Genomic DNA, 15,720 nt, shown 5'->3' with positions numbered 1-15,720 from the left:
CATCTGGACTCTTGTTCTTTGCTACAGGGAACAATGTCAACCCCCCTCACTATACTGTCCCCGACTACCACTACATTCCTTTTTGCTCCCCCCACTTGAATGGCTTCCTGTACCACGGTGCCATGGTCAGTTTGCTCATCCATCCTGCAGCCCCCACTCTCATTCAAACAAGCTGAGAGAACCTCAAACCTGTTGGACAATTTCGGAGGCTCACACTCCTGCCCTCTGGGTCCCCTTACCTGCCTCACTTACAGTCACACCCTCCTCTCCCTGGCCACTGACCAAATCAGAAGTCCTGATCCTAAGTGGTGTGACTGCCTCCTGGTACAAAGCATCCAGGTAAGTTTCCCCCTCCCTGAAGTGTCGCAGAGTCTGCAGCTCAGCCTCCAGCTCAATGACTCTGAGCTGAAGTTCCTCAAGCTGCAAACATTTACTGTAGACGTGTTTGCCCTGGATCACAATGTTATCCAGGAGCTCCCACATGCTGCAACCTTGACACATCACTTGTCCTGCCATCCTTAATGTGTTTTAATTGACTATTTACTTATTTATTCAATTATTTATTTTCTTTTATGTATTTTATTAATCTTACCACAAATTCCTGTACTATTTTAAACCTTAGGAATAGAATAGGCCTTAACCACTCACCTGATACTTATCAGATGCTCACCAAACAGCTAGCTTCTTCCCCTGTAGCAGAGCAAGAACCAATTCCTACAGGGTGAACAAGTTAGAAAGCGCAAAGTAGCACCTCAAAGCTGAGATGAACTTAAAACAATCACAATCACTAGAGAAAAAGTAACAGGAAAACTAATGGGTCTAAAAGCTGACAGGTCCCCTGGATCTGATGATCTGTATCCTCGGATCTTAAAAGAAGTTGCTGCAGAGTTAGTGGATGCATTGGTTGTAATCTTCCAAAATTCCCTAGATTCTGGAAAGGTCCCAGTAGATTGGACAACTACAAATGTAATGCCTCTGATCAAGAATGGAGAGAGACAGAAAGCAGGAAACTACAGGCCCATTAGTCTAGCATCTGTCATTGAGAAAATGCTCGAATCCACTATTAAAGAGGTAGTAACAGGACATTTAGAAAACCAGAATACAATCAGTTAGAGTTAACATGGTTTTGTGAAAGGGAAATCGTGTTTGACTAATTTATTAGAGTTCTTTGAGGGTGTAACAAGCGGGTTGGATAAAGGGGAACCGGTAGGTGTAGTGTATTTGGGTTTCCAAAAGGCATTTGATAAGATGCCATACAAAAGGTGCCACACAAGATGTTCATGGTATTGTGGGGTGATCTATTAGCATGGATAGAGGATTGGATACCTAACAGAAAATAGAGATGCGGAATAAACGGGTCATTTTCAGGTTGGCACACTATAACAAATGAAGTGTTGCAGGGATCAGTGCCTCAACTCGTTACGGTCTATATTAATGACTTGGGTGAAGAGGCCAACTGTACTGTAGACAAATTTTCTGATGATATGAAGATAGGTAGGAAAGCAAGTTGTGAGGAGGATACAAAGTGTCTGCAAAGGATTATAGATTAAGCGAGTGAGCAAAAAATTGGCAGATGGAGTATAATGTGGGAAAAGTGAGATTTTTCACTTGGCAGGAAGAACAGAATAAACAGAATATTATTCAAATGGAGAACGACTGCAGAATGCTGCAGTGCAGAGGGATCTGGGTGTCCTTGTACATAATCACAAAAGTTAGTATGCAGGTGCAGCAAGTAATTAGGAAGGCAAATGTTGGCTTTATTGCAAGAGGGATGAAGTATAAGAGTAGGGTATTGTTGAGACGGCACCTGAAATACTGTGCACAGTTTTGGTCTCCTTATTTAAGGAGGGATATACTTGCAATGGGAGTGGTTCAGAGGAGGTTCAATCGGCTGATTCATGGGATGAAGGGATTTATCTTATGAGGAGAGGTTGAGCAGGTTGGGATTATACTCATTGGAGATTAGAAGAATGAGAGGTGATCTTATTGAAACATATAAGATTCTGAGGGGGCTGGACAGGGTCAATGCTGCAAAATTGTTTCCCCTCATGGGAGAGTCTAGAACTGGGGGCACAGTTTAAAAATAAGGGGTCTCCCATTGAAGATGGAAGTGAGGAGGAATTTCTTCTCTCAGAGGGTCGTTAGTGTTATAGGGGAGAATTTTCTCCCTGTCGGGGGGGCTGGGCGGGAGCGGGTGCGCAGCCAATCGGAGCCCCCAATCGGCTGGGCACCAACATTTTACATGGGCGGGCCAATTAAGGCCCGCCCAGCACGACGGGCACCTGGAAGTGCTGTGCGCTCCCTGTGCGGGAGGGAGGAGAAGGCTAAGTTGGGACCTGCGCTCTTTTGCGCATGTGTGTGAAAGAGTGCAGAAATCTCCCTGAGGCACAGAGCTGCCTAAGGGTGATTAATTTCACGTATAAAACATTGAATAAAGGGAGAAAAATTTTTAAGGACATGTCCCCTCATGTGAAACTGTCACATGAGCTGGGACATGTCCATTAATGTCAATAAAAATTTTTCCAACACTTGAAGATCATTCATGAAACCTCATCCCGCCCATGGATGAGATTCCATAAAAAATGTGACGGCCGCCTGGGCTCTTCACCAGCCTGCCAACCTTAAGGTTGGACGGGCAGCTCAGGTCAATGATTTAATTGATTGTTAAATGACCTTAATAGGCCTTTGACAGTTAAGTCTGAATGACGCGCGGTGATGTCATGACACACGCCCGATGTCACCCCGTGTCATTTTATGCATTGGCAAGTGGGCCCCGCCCCCGCTCACCGAGACGAGGATTCTACCCATAGAGTTGATTTTCAGTCTACTTTTCTTGGTGGAAATACTGAACTTTATTTACAAGACAGCAGCAGCAGCCACTTGGGTGCATTTAACTCCATAACTAAAGAAAAACTCTCCATACTAGAGGTTCCCCCGCTGCAAACTCATTGGTTTATGCAGATCATGTGATCTTACAACACAGGATTATTCTTAAAACTACAGTCCTATGTTTCTCAAAACTAAAATTACTACATTCCTCTCCCTTTAACTTTTCTGTACATTTTGTATTTACAAGGATATTTATCTCATGACATTACAATATTTACACAGGCCATGAAATTACAAGTTCAGTCAATTAGGTGGTTTCCTGATCCGTGTGGAATGTTGCAGCTCCACAACATCAGATTCTTTTGTCGGAAAGACATTCTCTGGAACCGCATTAACATCAGGTTCCTCATTAGGCACAGGCAGTTCAGTATCTTCCACTCCAACAGAGATATCGGCCATGTCTGTCCCTGGTTGAGCTACTTCAACGGGAATTGGTTACTGCTTCACTAATGGTTACAGGTGGAACATCATTCTGTTGGGGTATCTCTGTTTGTCTTAAATGAGCCACATGATTACAGGTGATCCGGCCCTCCACTTCCATGTGGTACGACAATGGTCCAGTAACAGAACTTACTTTACCAGGTAACCACTTTGGTCCTCCACCGAAATTCTTTTCATATATCGCTTCACCAACAGTAAATTGTCACTCACGACTATGGAAATCATGAGTCACTTTTTGCTTCTCTTGACTTTTCTCCACCTTCCCCTCCAAATCAGGAAGTATCAGGTTCAGTCTTGTTCGAAGACAACGCCTCATCAGTAATTCTGCAGGTGTTGCTCCTGTTGTAGTGTGTGGCGGAGTTGGGGGAGGGGCGGGGGGGAGGTGGGGGAGCCGGGGGCGGGGGGAGGGGTTGTTGTTCTGTATTGAAATAGGAAACGAGCAAGTTTGGTTTCCAACGATTTGCCTGTTTACTTTTTCATTCCCGCCTTAAAAGTTTGTACTGCTCTTCCCGCCAGTCCATTAGATGACAGATGGTACAGTACAGTTTTCACATGGTTAATACCGTTGAGGCTGATAAATCTTTGAAATTCAGTGCATGTAAATGCAGTATCATTATCTGAGACGATTACTTCTGACAATCCAATGGATAGAAAATCTTTGGCATAGTTTTTCTATAGTAGCCCCTGATGTTGGCAACTTTACTTCATAAATGTCTAACCACTTGGAATGAGCATCTATAATCAGTAGAAACATGGTTCTAAGAAAAGGACCGACGTAATCTATGTGCAATGGCACCCAGGGTCTACCAGGCCACTCCCATGGGTGTAATGGGGCTGCCACCGGCAACTTCTGTAGCTATTGACATTGCTCACAGTGTTTAACCACCTTCTCAATATCACCGTCCATCCCCGGCCACCATACATAACTTTGCGCTATTGTCTTCGTTTGCAAGATTCCTGGATGGGCACTGTGTAGCTCTACTAAGAGTGGTTCCCTTCCTTATGAAGGTGCACCCCATAATAGAATACCACCTTTACTGCTCATCTCATGTCTTTGGTTGAAATATGGCTTCATTTCATCAGAGGCTGATTCCTGGGACAAACCATGTAACACTTGGTCCCTCACTTGAGGCAGGACTGGATCACGATTCACCCAGTTTCTTATCTACCTGGCACAGACTGGTGAGGAACCTTGGAAATTCATCACTAACATGAGCTCTTGGGTAATTGGGATGTGGTCATTAATCTTTTGCAAAGGAAGGCGGCTTAGGGCAACGGTATTTGCTGTATGAATCCCGGGTCCATGTACAAAGGTGTATTCATATGCTGCTAAAATTAGGGGCCATCTTTGTATTTGTGCAGAAGCTATGGGAGGGATAGCTTTTCCCTCACCAAAGAGACCCAAGAGCAGTTTGTAGTCTGATACTATCATGAAATGTCACCCATGCACGTATCAGTGGAATTTTTTTACACCAAAAATAATTGACAGACCTTCCTTTCCTATCGGTGAATATCCTTTTTCAGCTGTGGTTAGTGTGCTGGATACATAGCCTATCAGCCTCTCTGTACCGTCATCCATGCTGTGAGATAGGACCATTCCCACTCCATTGGGGGACGCGTCGCAGATTAGCACCAATTGCTTTGTCAGGTGGTAATGCACTTACAAATTTGAAGAGTGCAAGAGCTGTTTGACTTTCATGAAGGTTTCTTCTTGGGGTGACTTCCAAACCTAATGCTGGTTTTTCTTTAGCAATGAATGTAGAGGGGCTAGAACAGCTGATAAATTTGGTGGAAATCGGCCCTAATAATTTACCATCCCTAAAATGATTTAAGTTCTGAGATGTTCTTAGGTGCAGGTGCCTCTCTGATTGCTTTAACCTTCTCTTCAACAGTGTGTAACCCCTGGGCATCTACCTGGTGGCCCAAATAAATGACTTCATTTGCCTGAAAAGTGTATTTTTCTTCTTTAGGTGCACTCCTGCTTCTAAAACTTGTTTCAGGGCTTCTTGTAGGTTAGCCAAGTGCCCTTTTCTGTGAATCCAGTTATCAGTACATCGTCCAGGTAGACTACAACCTGAGGTAGTTCCTGTAGTAAGTTCTCCAATGTCCTTTGAGAAATGGCACAGGCTGAGGAAACACCGAAGGGCAGGCGTGTATATTGATATAACCCTTTGTGGGTGTTTATGGTCACAGATTCCAGGAAGGCATCATCCAGCCCCAACTGCTGATATGTGTGCTCTTGTCAAGCTTTGTATACATTGTCTCACCTGCCAGTTTGGCAGAGAGGTCTTCAATCTTGGGAATAGGGTACCTGTCCAGTTTGGCTGTTCTGTTAACCATTAGTTTATAGTCCCCACAGATCAGGATTGGTTGCTCTGGTTTAAGACAGGGACTGTGGGTGCTGCCCACTCTGAGGACTGAACCCCTTTTCTGACACCCAGCCTCTCTAGCCAGTTCAGCTCAGCGTCAACCTTCTCTCTCAGGGTGTATGGCACTGGTCTTGCTTTCAAGAAGTGAGGGGTTGCTTCTGGATCCACATAAGTCTTGGCCTGTAGGCCTTGGATTTTCCCAGTTCATGCTTGAAGATAATGTTTTTTTTTTAGCAGCTCTGGTGGGCCACCTGCTCACAACTGGAAGATTTGCGACCAGTTTAATTTAATCTCTTTCAACCAATCACACCCTAAAAGGCTTGGCCCTTCACCTTCTCCCACCATCACCGGTAGCTGTGCCGATTGGTGACTTTAATGAACAGTTACTCTGGTGATACCTATAACCTGGATTTCTTCACCTGTGTACATTTTCAACTTGGCAGAGGTTTGTTCTGATTTTAATTGTTGAGCACCTTTATTTAAATATCTGAAAGTGTTCTACTACAGTGGTAGAAGTACCAGTGTCTCCTTCCATTTTTAAGGGTTTACCATTCACTTTCACTGTGACAGTAATTGGCTCTGTCTCCCCAGCTTTCATGTTGAATAAGGAATAAATGTCAGAGTTGGTTGTTTCCGGCTCTTCTACACTAGAGGCTTCATTGGAGTTTGATTGTTGTTTGGAAGGCAGTTTAAATCTCGCTTTGCAAAGTTTCATTATGTGTCCACTTCTGTGACAAAAATAACACTCTACCTCTTTAAATTGCCAATCGCTAGAAGGATGATTATTTCCACATCGATGAAAATTATTTTTTAATTTAGTTGCTAAGCTGTTTCCTCTCATTTTTCGGTTAGCGGGGGCTGTTTCCCGCTTGGTGGTGGAGTCCCGGCTTTTTGCGCCACTTTCGGCTGACTATTCCTGCCTGACTAGGAGGATGGCACCATTTTGTGCCCCTTGAATTGCTTGTGAATCCCTTACAGCGCTTTCCATCGCCAGCGCTATTTCTAATGCTTTTTTAAAATCAAGATTCACTTCAGCCAGCAATCTTCACTGAATAGCATCTTCCTCGTGCCACATACTAAACAATCTCTGGGCATGTCATTCAGGGTTTCACCTAAATTACAATATCCCGTTAGTTGTTTTAATTTTGCCATGTAGGTAGCAATGGTCACTCCCAGGGCTCTATTCCGTGAATTGAACCTGAACCTCTACATTGTGACTAAGGGCTTGGGTTGAAAATGTCCCTTAATGAGGCCTCCTAATTCACTGAATATCTTAAAATCTGTGGCACTGGGGGCCATCAAGTTTTGAATTAAACTGTAGGTCTTGCTCCCACAAATACTCAGGAGAATCGCTCTCCTCTTTTCCTCCCCCATGATTTCACTGGCTTGAAAACAGAATGCGAGACGTTCTATATATTGAGACCAATCGTCTGTGGCCGACTCAAAGGGATCGATTCTGCCAAGCTGTGACATTTTCGATGAGTATATCTTCCTTTCTTTTTAATTATCTTAGATACTCACAATCGCTGGACAAGGTACAGCACCAAATCTGATTTATCCTCATTGCTAGTTTGTTATAGACAGTTTGATCTTCCAGACTACTTTTCTTCGTGGAGATATCTGTGCACATATTTGCTCCTTAATTTCCCGCTGACTATCTGGGGGCCTATAATAAACACCTAACAATGCGGCTGTCCCCTTTTTATTCCTAAACTCTACCCACAAAGCTTCATTCGATGCTCCCTCCAAGATATCATCTCTCCTTACTGCAGTAACTGACTCCTTAACTAATAATGCAATGCCTCCTCCTCTTTTACCCCCTCCCCTGTCTTGCCTGAAGATTCTATATCCCGGAATGTTGAGCTGCCAATCCTGCCCCTCCCTCAACCACGTCTCAGTGATGGCTACTATATCACAATACCACATGTCAATCCTCACCCTTAACTCATCTGTTTTACCTGTAATGCTCCTGGCATTAAAGTAGAGGCCACCCAGCCTTGCCTTACTCCCTTGAAACTTAATGCAGCTGTCCTCCCTCTGACTTGATTGTATTACTATAGTATGATGTGTCCCTATTCTGCTAACATTCTGTGTCCCCTCCCCTGCCGAATTAGTTTAAACTCTTCCCAACAGCACCAGCAAACCCACCCACAAGGATGTTAGTTCCACTCTGGTTCAGATGTAAACCGTCCCACTTGTACAGGTCCCACCTTCCCCAGAAACGGTCCCAGTGATCCAGGAATCTAAACCCTTCCTCCTACACCAAATCTTAAGCCACATATTCATCTGCGCTATTCTTCTATTTCTGAGTTCGCTAGCACGTGGCACTGGAAGTAATCCAGAGATTACAACCCGAGAGGTCTTGCTTTTTAGTCTACTGCCTAACTCCCTGAATTCTTGATGCAAGACCTCATCCCTCTTTCTACCTATGTCATTGGTACCAACATGTACCATGACCTCTGCCTTATCACCATCCCGCTTCAGGGTGCCCTGCAGCCATTCAGTGACATCCCGGACCCTGGCACCAGGGAGGCAACATACCATCCTGGAGTCACTTTGACGGCCACAGTAGTGCCTATCTGTTCCCCTGACTTTAGAATCCCCTATTATTGCTCTTCTTCCCTTCTTCCCATCCTGTACAGACAGGCTGCTTGTGGTGCCAGAAGCTTGGCTCTGTCCTCACTCCCTGGAGGAACCAAAATGGAATACTGATTTGCGCACGGGACCCCAGGGGACTCCTAAACTATCTGCCTGTTTCTCTTGGACTGCCTGGTGGTCAACCATTCCCTTCCTTCCTCAAGTCCCTTTATCTGCGGTGTGACCACCACTCTGAATGTGCTATCCACGATGCTCTCAGACTTGCAGATGCTCCCCAGTGTCCCCAGCTGCCGTTCTAGCTCTGAAACCCGAGCTTCCAGGAGCTGCAGCTGGACACACTTCCTGCACACATGCTGGTCCCAGGCACTGGAAATGTCCCCTGGCTTCCCACATGGAGCACGAGGAACACACCATGGCATCGAGCTCTCCTGCCATGACTTATTCCTTTAAATTAAACCTTTTAAATCAATTGCTCTAGGGCCCTTCTTTCCTGATCGTCGTTATGGTAGAATATACAAACTATAAAACATAAAAAGACCTTAAACTATAAGCAATTAAAGTAGTAAATACCTTACCCACTACTTACCGGTCATTCCTTTCCCTTGTAGCCTCTACTGCTGCAGCAGGGCAAGACCACTCTCTGAAGATTTAAGAAGCTGGGTAGCAAGGAAAAAATGCAAAGAGCACCTCTTCCCCTGTGGACTGAATTCCCACTGTTAACCAAATTGCCAATACCCACTCTGGCTGTGCCTCACTCAGGATGAGCTCTTTCCCCTGTTCGTGTGCAAGCACAAATCTCCAGGTCCAGATGCTTTGTGTCCCAGACTGCTGAGGGAGGCAAGGGAGGAGATCGCAAAGGCTCTGACCCAAATTTTTAATTCCTCTCTGGCCACGGGGGAGGTGCCAGAGGACTGGAGAACAGCTAATGTGGTTCCGCTATTTAAGAAGGGTTGTAGAGATAAGCCAGGGAACTACAGACCAGTGAGTCTCACGTCAGTGGTAGGGAAACTATTGGAGAAAGTTCTGAAGGAGAGAATCTATCTCCACTTGGAGAGGCAAGGTTTGATCAGGGATAGTCAGCATGGCTTTGACAGAGGGAGGTCATGCCTAATAAATTTGATTGAATTTTTTGAGGAGGCGACCAGGTGTGTAGATGAGGGTAGTGCAGTTGATGTAGTTTATATGGATTTCAGCAAATCCTTTGACAAGGTCCCACATGGGAGACTTATAAAGAAGGCAAATGGGATACAGGGTAATTTGATAAGGTGGATTCAAAATTGGCTTAGTTGTAGGAGACAGAGGGCGATGACAGGAGGCTGCTTTAGTGACTAGAAGCCAGTGTTCAGTGGTGTACCACAGGGATCTGTGCTCGGTCCCCTATTATTTGTCATTTAAATAAATGACATAGATGACTATGTGGGTGGTAGGATTAGTAAGTTTGCGGATGACACAAGGATTCGCCAGGTGGTTAACAGTGAGGTTGAGTGTCTTGGGCTACAGGAAGATATAGACGGGATGGTCAAATGGGCACATAAGTGGCAGATGGAATTTAACCCTGAAAAGTGTGAGGTGATATACTTTGGAAGGAGTAATTTGACAAGGAAGTATTCAATGAACGGCATGACACTAGGAAGTTCTGAGGAACAAAGGGACCTTGGCACATTTGTCCATAGATCTCTGAAGGCAGAGGGGCATGTTAGTGGGGTGGTGAAAAAGGCATATGGGACACTTGCCTTTAACAATCGAGGCATAGATTACAAAAGTAGGGAGGTCACGTTGGAGTTGTATAGAACCTTGGTGAGGCCACAGGTGGAGTACTATGTGCAGTTCTGGTCACCACATTATAGGAAGGATGTGATTGCACTAGAGGTGTTGCAGAGGAAATTCACCAGGATGTTGCCTGGGGTGAAACATTTAAGTTATGAAGAGAGGTTGGCTAGACTTGGGTTGTCTTCGTTGGAGCAGAGAAGACTGAGGGGCGACCTGGTCGAGGTGTACAAGATTATGAGGGGCATGGACAGGGTGGACAGGGAGCAGCTGTTCCCCTTAGTTGAAGGGTCAGTCACAAGAGGACATAAGTTCAAGGTGAGGGACAGGAGGTTTAGGGGGGATGTGAGGAAAAACTTTTTTACCCAGAGGGTGGTGACGGTCTGGAATGCACTGCCTGGGAGGGTGGTGGAAGCGGGTTGCCTCACATCCTTGAAAAAGGACCTGGATGAGCACTTGGCATGTCATAACATTCAAGGCTATGGGCCAAGTGCTGGTAAATGGGATTAGGTAGGTAGGTCAGGTGTTTCTCACATGTCGATGCAGACTCGATGGGCCGAAGGGCCTCTTCTGCATTCTGTGATTCTGTGATATTTAACTTTATTTACAAGATTGCAGCAGCAGCAGCCATATGTGTGCACCTAACTCCATAACTAAAGAAAAACTCTCCATATTAGAGGTTCCACGTGCTGCTAACTCATTGGTTTACACAGAGCATGTGATTTTACAGCACAGGATTATTCTTAAAGCTACAGTCCTACGTTTCTCAAAACTATAACTACTCCAGTTAGTGTTTGGAATTCTCCTCCCCAGTGAGCAGTGGAGGCTGGGTCACTGAATATATTCAAGACTGAGTTAGACAGATTTTTGATCGACAGGGAAGTTGAGGGCTATGGGGGGCAGACATGAAAGTGGAGTTAAGGTCACAATCAGATCAGCCATGATCCTATTCAATGGCAGAGCAGACTTGATGGCCTACTTCTGCTCCTATTTCTTATGATCTTATGAGCCAATGACCTCTGTTGCTCTTTATGTACTGATGTTAATCCAGCTCCCTCACAATCATACTGTAAACTCTCCCTCAGCGCCCTGTGTTACTGCCTGTACCAAATGATATTAATCCAGCTCTCTCACACTGTCACTCAGTCACCTCTCTCACCCCAGTGCCCTGTGTTACTAACTTTATCTCTACTGATATTAATCCAGCTCCCTCACACTGTCACTCAGTCACCTCTCTCACCCCAGTGCCCTGTGTTACTAAATTTATCTCTACTGATATTTATCCAGCTCCCACACACAGTCACTCAGTAACCTGTCTCCCCTCAGCACCCTGTGTTATTGACTGTACCTCTATTGATGTTAATCCAGCCCCCTCAAACTGTCACTCAGTAACCCCTCTCCCTCTAGCGCCCTGTGTTACTGACTGTATCTCTACTGATGTTAATCCATTTCCCTCATTCTGTAAATTCCCATAGGACCCTGTGTTATTGATTGTATTGCTACAGATGTTAATTCAGCCCCCTCACAGTGTAATACAGTAATCCCTCTTTTCACAGTGCCTTGTGTTACTGACTGTATGTACTGATGTTAATCCAGCTCCCTCACACTGTGAACTCCCACACCACCCTGTGTTACTGATTACATTGCTGACCCCTCTTCCCCAGCGCCTCAGTATATGTACAGTCTCTGTACTGATGTTCATCCAGCTCCTTCACATTGTCACTCCCTAATCCCTCTCCCACAGCGCTCTGCGTTACTGAGTCTATCTCTAATGATATTAATCCAGTGCCCTCATACTGAGCTGGGTTGAATAATTGTTCCATAATGTACTCAATATAGACACAGGATTAAAAGTCAATATTAAAAAAAAAACTATTTATTCAGACAGTTTGCAAAAGATTCAAATGAAAAGACTTCTGGAGTCAATGACAAATCTTCATCATGCAGAAGCTGGTTTTCATGGAACAAGATTTACCTCAAATTTAATGGAACCATTGTGAGCGCTGTCGAAGGCATTAAAGAGGTAATGAGCATACATACTGGCATCTGGAAAAAGACAGAAGAAAGGAGGAATAATTCACTACAGCCTGTAACTGGGCACAAATATAAAAAAATCTGTAACTTTCTCTGTGATACTTCATTACAGTCTGCAACAGTTCTCTATAATAATTCCTTAGTCTGTAGCTCTCTCTGAATTAATTCATTGCAGTCTGTAACTGCTCTCTGTAATCTACTTCAGTCTGTAACTGCTCCCTATGAGAGTTCATTACAGTCTGTAACTGCTCTTGTAATAATCTACTGTAGTCTGTAACCGCTCCCTATGAGAATTCATTACAGTCTGTAAGTGCTCTCTGTAATAATCCAGTTACAGACTGCAGTGAATTATTACAGAGAGCAGTTACAGACTGTAATGAATTCTCATATTATATGGAGCATTGGCAGTCTACAATGAATGATTACAGTCAGTAACTGCTCCCTCTGAGAATTCATTGCAGACTGTAAATGCTCCCTATAATAATTAATTGCAGTATGTAACCATCCTTTGTAATAATTCACTGCAGTTTGTAACTGCTTTCTATAATAATTCATTCCAGTCTCTAACTGCTCCCTGTAATAATTCACTGCAGCCTGTAATTGCTTCCTATGAAAATCCATTATAGTCCGTACCTGGTCCCCGTGAGAATTCATTACAGTCTCTAACTGCTTTCTATAATAATTCATTACAGTCTATAACTGGCTCGCTATAATAGTTCACTGTAGTCTGTAACTGCTCTCAGTAATTAGTTACAGTCTTTAACTGCTCTCTACAATAATACCTTACGGGCTAGGTCAGGTATGGGGGGGTAGACGGGCTGGGTCGGGTTTGGGGGTGTAGTCGGGCTGGGTCGGATTTGGGGGGTAGTCGGGCTGGGTCGGATTTGGGGGTGTAGTCGGGCTGGGTCGGATTTGCGGGGGAAGTCGGTTTGAGTCGGATTTTGGCTTTGTAGTCGGGCTGGGTCCAGTTTTGGGGGGATAGTAGGGCTGGGTCAGGCTGGAGGGGCGTTCAGGCTGGGTTGGGTTTGGGGGCTATTCGGTCTGGGTTGGGTTTGGTGGGTTGGTCGGGCTGAGTCGGGTTTGGGAGGGTAGTCGGGCTGGGCTGAGTTGGCAGGGAATAGTAGGGCTGGGTCAGTTTTGGGGTGTAGTCGGGCTGGGTCGGGTTTTGGGGGGTAGTCGTGCTGGGTCATTGTTTGGGGGGTATTCGGGCTGGGTCATGTTTGGGGGAGTAGTCGGGCTGAGTCGGGTTTTGGGGGGTATTCGGGCTGGGTCATGTTTGGGGGGAGTAGTCGGGCTGAGTCGGGTCTTGCGGGGTGGTCTGGCTTGGTCTGGTTTGGTGGGGTTGGTCGGGCTGGGTTGGGTTTGGGGGTGTAGTCGGGCTGGGTCAGGTTGGGGCTGGTAGTCAGGCTGGGTCTGGGGCAGTCGGGGTCTGTGGGGTTTGGAGGGGCAGTTGGGCTGGATCGGGCTGGGGGTTAGTCGGGCTGGGTCGGGTTTGGGGGGGTGTTTGGTCTGGGTTGGGTGGTGGGGACAGTCAGCCTGGTTCATGTTTTGGGAGGGTCGTCGGGCTGGGTCGGGTTTGGGGGTGTAGTTGGGCTGGATTGGGTTTGGGGTTTGTAGTCGGGCTGGGTACAGTTTGGGGGGGATTGTAGGGCTGGATCGGGCTGGTTGGATTTGGGGGTGTAGTTGGGCTTGGTCGGGTTCGGGTGGGGTTGTTGGGCTGGGTCGGGTTTGGGGTGGGTAGTCGGACTGGGTCAGTATTTTGGGGGATAGACGGGCTGGGTCGGGATGTGGTGATATTCAGGCTGGGTCAGGTTTGGGGGTTAGTCAGGCTGGGCAGGGGTGTGGGGGTTGTAGTCGGGCTGGGTCCAGTTTGGGGCGGTAGCGGGGCTGGATAGGGTTGGGGTGGGTAGTCGGGCTGGGACTGAGTTGGGGGAGTAGTCGGGCTCTGTCAGGTTTGGGGGCATATTTCTGCTGGACTTTGTGGGGGGTCATCGGCCTGGGTCGGATTTGGGGGGTAGTTGAGCTGGGTCGGGGTTTTTGGAGGGTAGACGGGCTGGGTCGGGTTTGGGGGGTAGTCGGGCTGGGTCAGGTTTGGGGGAGTAGTCGGACTGGGTCTGGGTTTCTGGAGGATGGACGGGCTGGGTCGGGTTTGGGGGGGAAGTCGGTCTGGGTCGGGTTTTGCGGGGTAGTTGTGCTGGGTCATTGTTTGAGGGTGTACTCTGGCTGGGTCATGTTTGGGGGAGTAGTCAGGCTGAGTCGGGTTTTGGGGGGTAGCCTGGCTGGGTCCAGTTTGGTGGTGTAGTCGTGCTGGGTCAGGTTTGGGGTTTGTAGTCGGGCTGGGAATAGTTTGGGGGGATAGTAGGGCTGGATCGGGCTGGGGGGTAGTTGGGCTGGGTCTGATTGGGGGGTGTATTCGGGCTGGATCGGGTTTGTGGGGGATTGTAGAGCTGCGTCGGGTTTTGGGGGGTAGTCTGGCTGGGTCCAGTTTGGTGGGGTTGGTTGGGCTGGGTCGGGTTTGGGGGGTAGTCGGGCTGGGTCAGGTTTGGTGGGGTTGGTTGGGCTGGGTCGGGTTTGGGGGTGTAGTCGTGCTGGGTCGGGTTTGGTGTTTGTAGTCAGGCTGGGTACAGTTTTGGGGGGATAGTAGGGCTGGATCGTGCTGGTCGGATTTGGGGGTGTAGTTGGGCTTGGTCGGGTTTGGGTGGTGTAGTCGGGCTGGGTCAGTATGTTGGTGGATAGATGAGCTGGGTCGGGTTGTGGTGGTATTTGGGCTGGTTCAGGTTTGGGGGGTAGTCGGGCTGGGCAGAGGTTTGGACGTTGTAGCCCGGCTGGGTCCAGTTTGGGGGGGTAGCGGGCCTGGGTCTGGTTGGGGTGGGTAAATGGGCTGGGACAGGGTTGGGGGCGTTGTCGGGCTCTGTCGGGTTTGGGGGCATATATTTGCTGGGCTTTGTGGGGGGTAGTCGGGCTGCGTCGTGTTTGGGGAGGGTTGTCGGGCTGAGTCGGGGTTTTTGGTGGGTAGTCGTGCTAGGTCATTGTTTGGGGGGGTATTCGGGCTGAGTCGGGTTTTGGGGGTAGTCTGGCTGGGTCCGGTTTGGTGGGGTTGGTTGGGCTGGGTCGGGGCAGTCGGGGTGTGTTGGGTTTTGGGGGGGGGCGGTTGGGCTGATTCGGGCTTGGGGTTATTCGGGCTGGGTCGGGTTTGTGGGGGGTGTTTGGTCTGAGTTGAGTGGTGGGGACTGTCCGTCTGGTTCGCGTTTTGGGAGGGTCGTCGGGCTGGGTCGGGTTTGAGGGTGTAGTCGTGCTGGGTCGGGTTTGGTGTTTGTAGTCGAGCTGGGTACAGTTTGGGGGGGATAGTAGGGCTGGATCGGGCTGGGGGGTAGTCGGGCTGGGTCTGATTGGGGGGTGTATTCGGGCTGGGTCAGGTTTGTACGGGATTGTAGAGCTGTGTTGGGTTTGGGGGTGTAGTCGGGCTGTTCCTGATGGGGGGGTAGTCAGGCTGGGTTGGGTTGGGGGGTAAGTCGGTCTGGGTCGGGTTTGGTGGGGTTGTTGGGCTGGGTCTGTTCGCGGGTGTAGATGGGCTGTGTCGGGTTTGGTGGGTTGGTCACGCTGAGTCGGGTTTGGGGGCTAG

General features: G+C 47.5%; 1 protein-coding gene across 4 annotated transcripts in view; it reads right to left on the bottom strand.

The window, feature by feature from the left end:
- Positions 1–15,720, bottom strand: part of LOC144672853 (A-type potassium channel modulatory protein KCNIP1) — a 222,607-nt gene that overhangs the window by 141,316 nt on the left and 65,571 nt on the right. For all 4 annotated transcript variants that reach the window (XM_078534834.1, XM_078534836.1, XM_078534837.1 and 1 more), the window contains one exon: positions 12,040–12,110. In XM_078534834.1, the coding sequence (XP_078390960.1) occupies positions 12,040–12,110 (71 nt within the window). The remainder of the gene's footprint in view (positions 1–12,039; positions 12,111–15,720) is intronic.

The sequence above is a fragment of the Cetorhinus maximus genome, unplaced genomic scaffold, assembly GCF_964194155.1.
Source record: "Cetorhinus maximus unplaced genomic scaffold, sCetMax3.hap1.1 HAP1_SCAFFOLD_115, whole genome shotgun sequence".
Lineage (NCBI taxonomy): Eukaryota > Metazoa > Chordata > Chondrichthyes > Lamniformes > Cetorhinidae > Cetorhinus > Cetorhinus maximus.
Note: the sequence above shows the minus strand (reverse complement) of the source record. Positions and strands in the feature narration are given on the sequence as shown.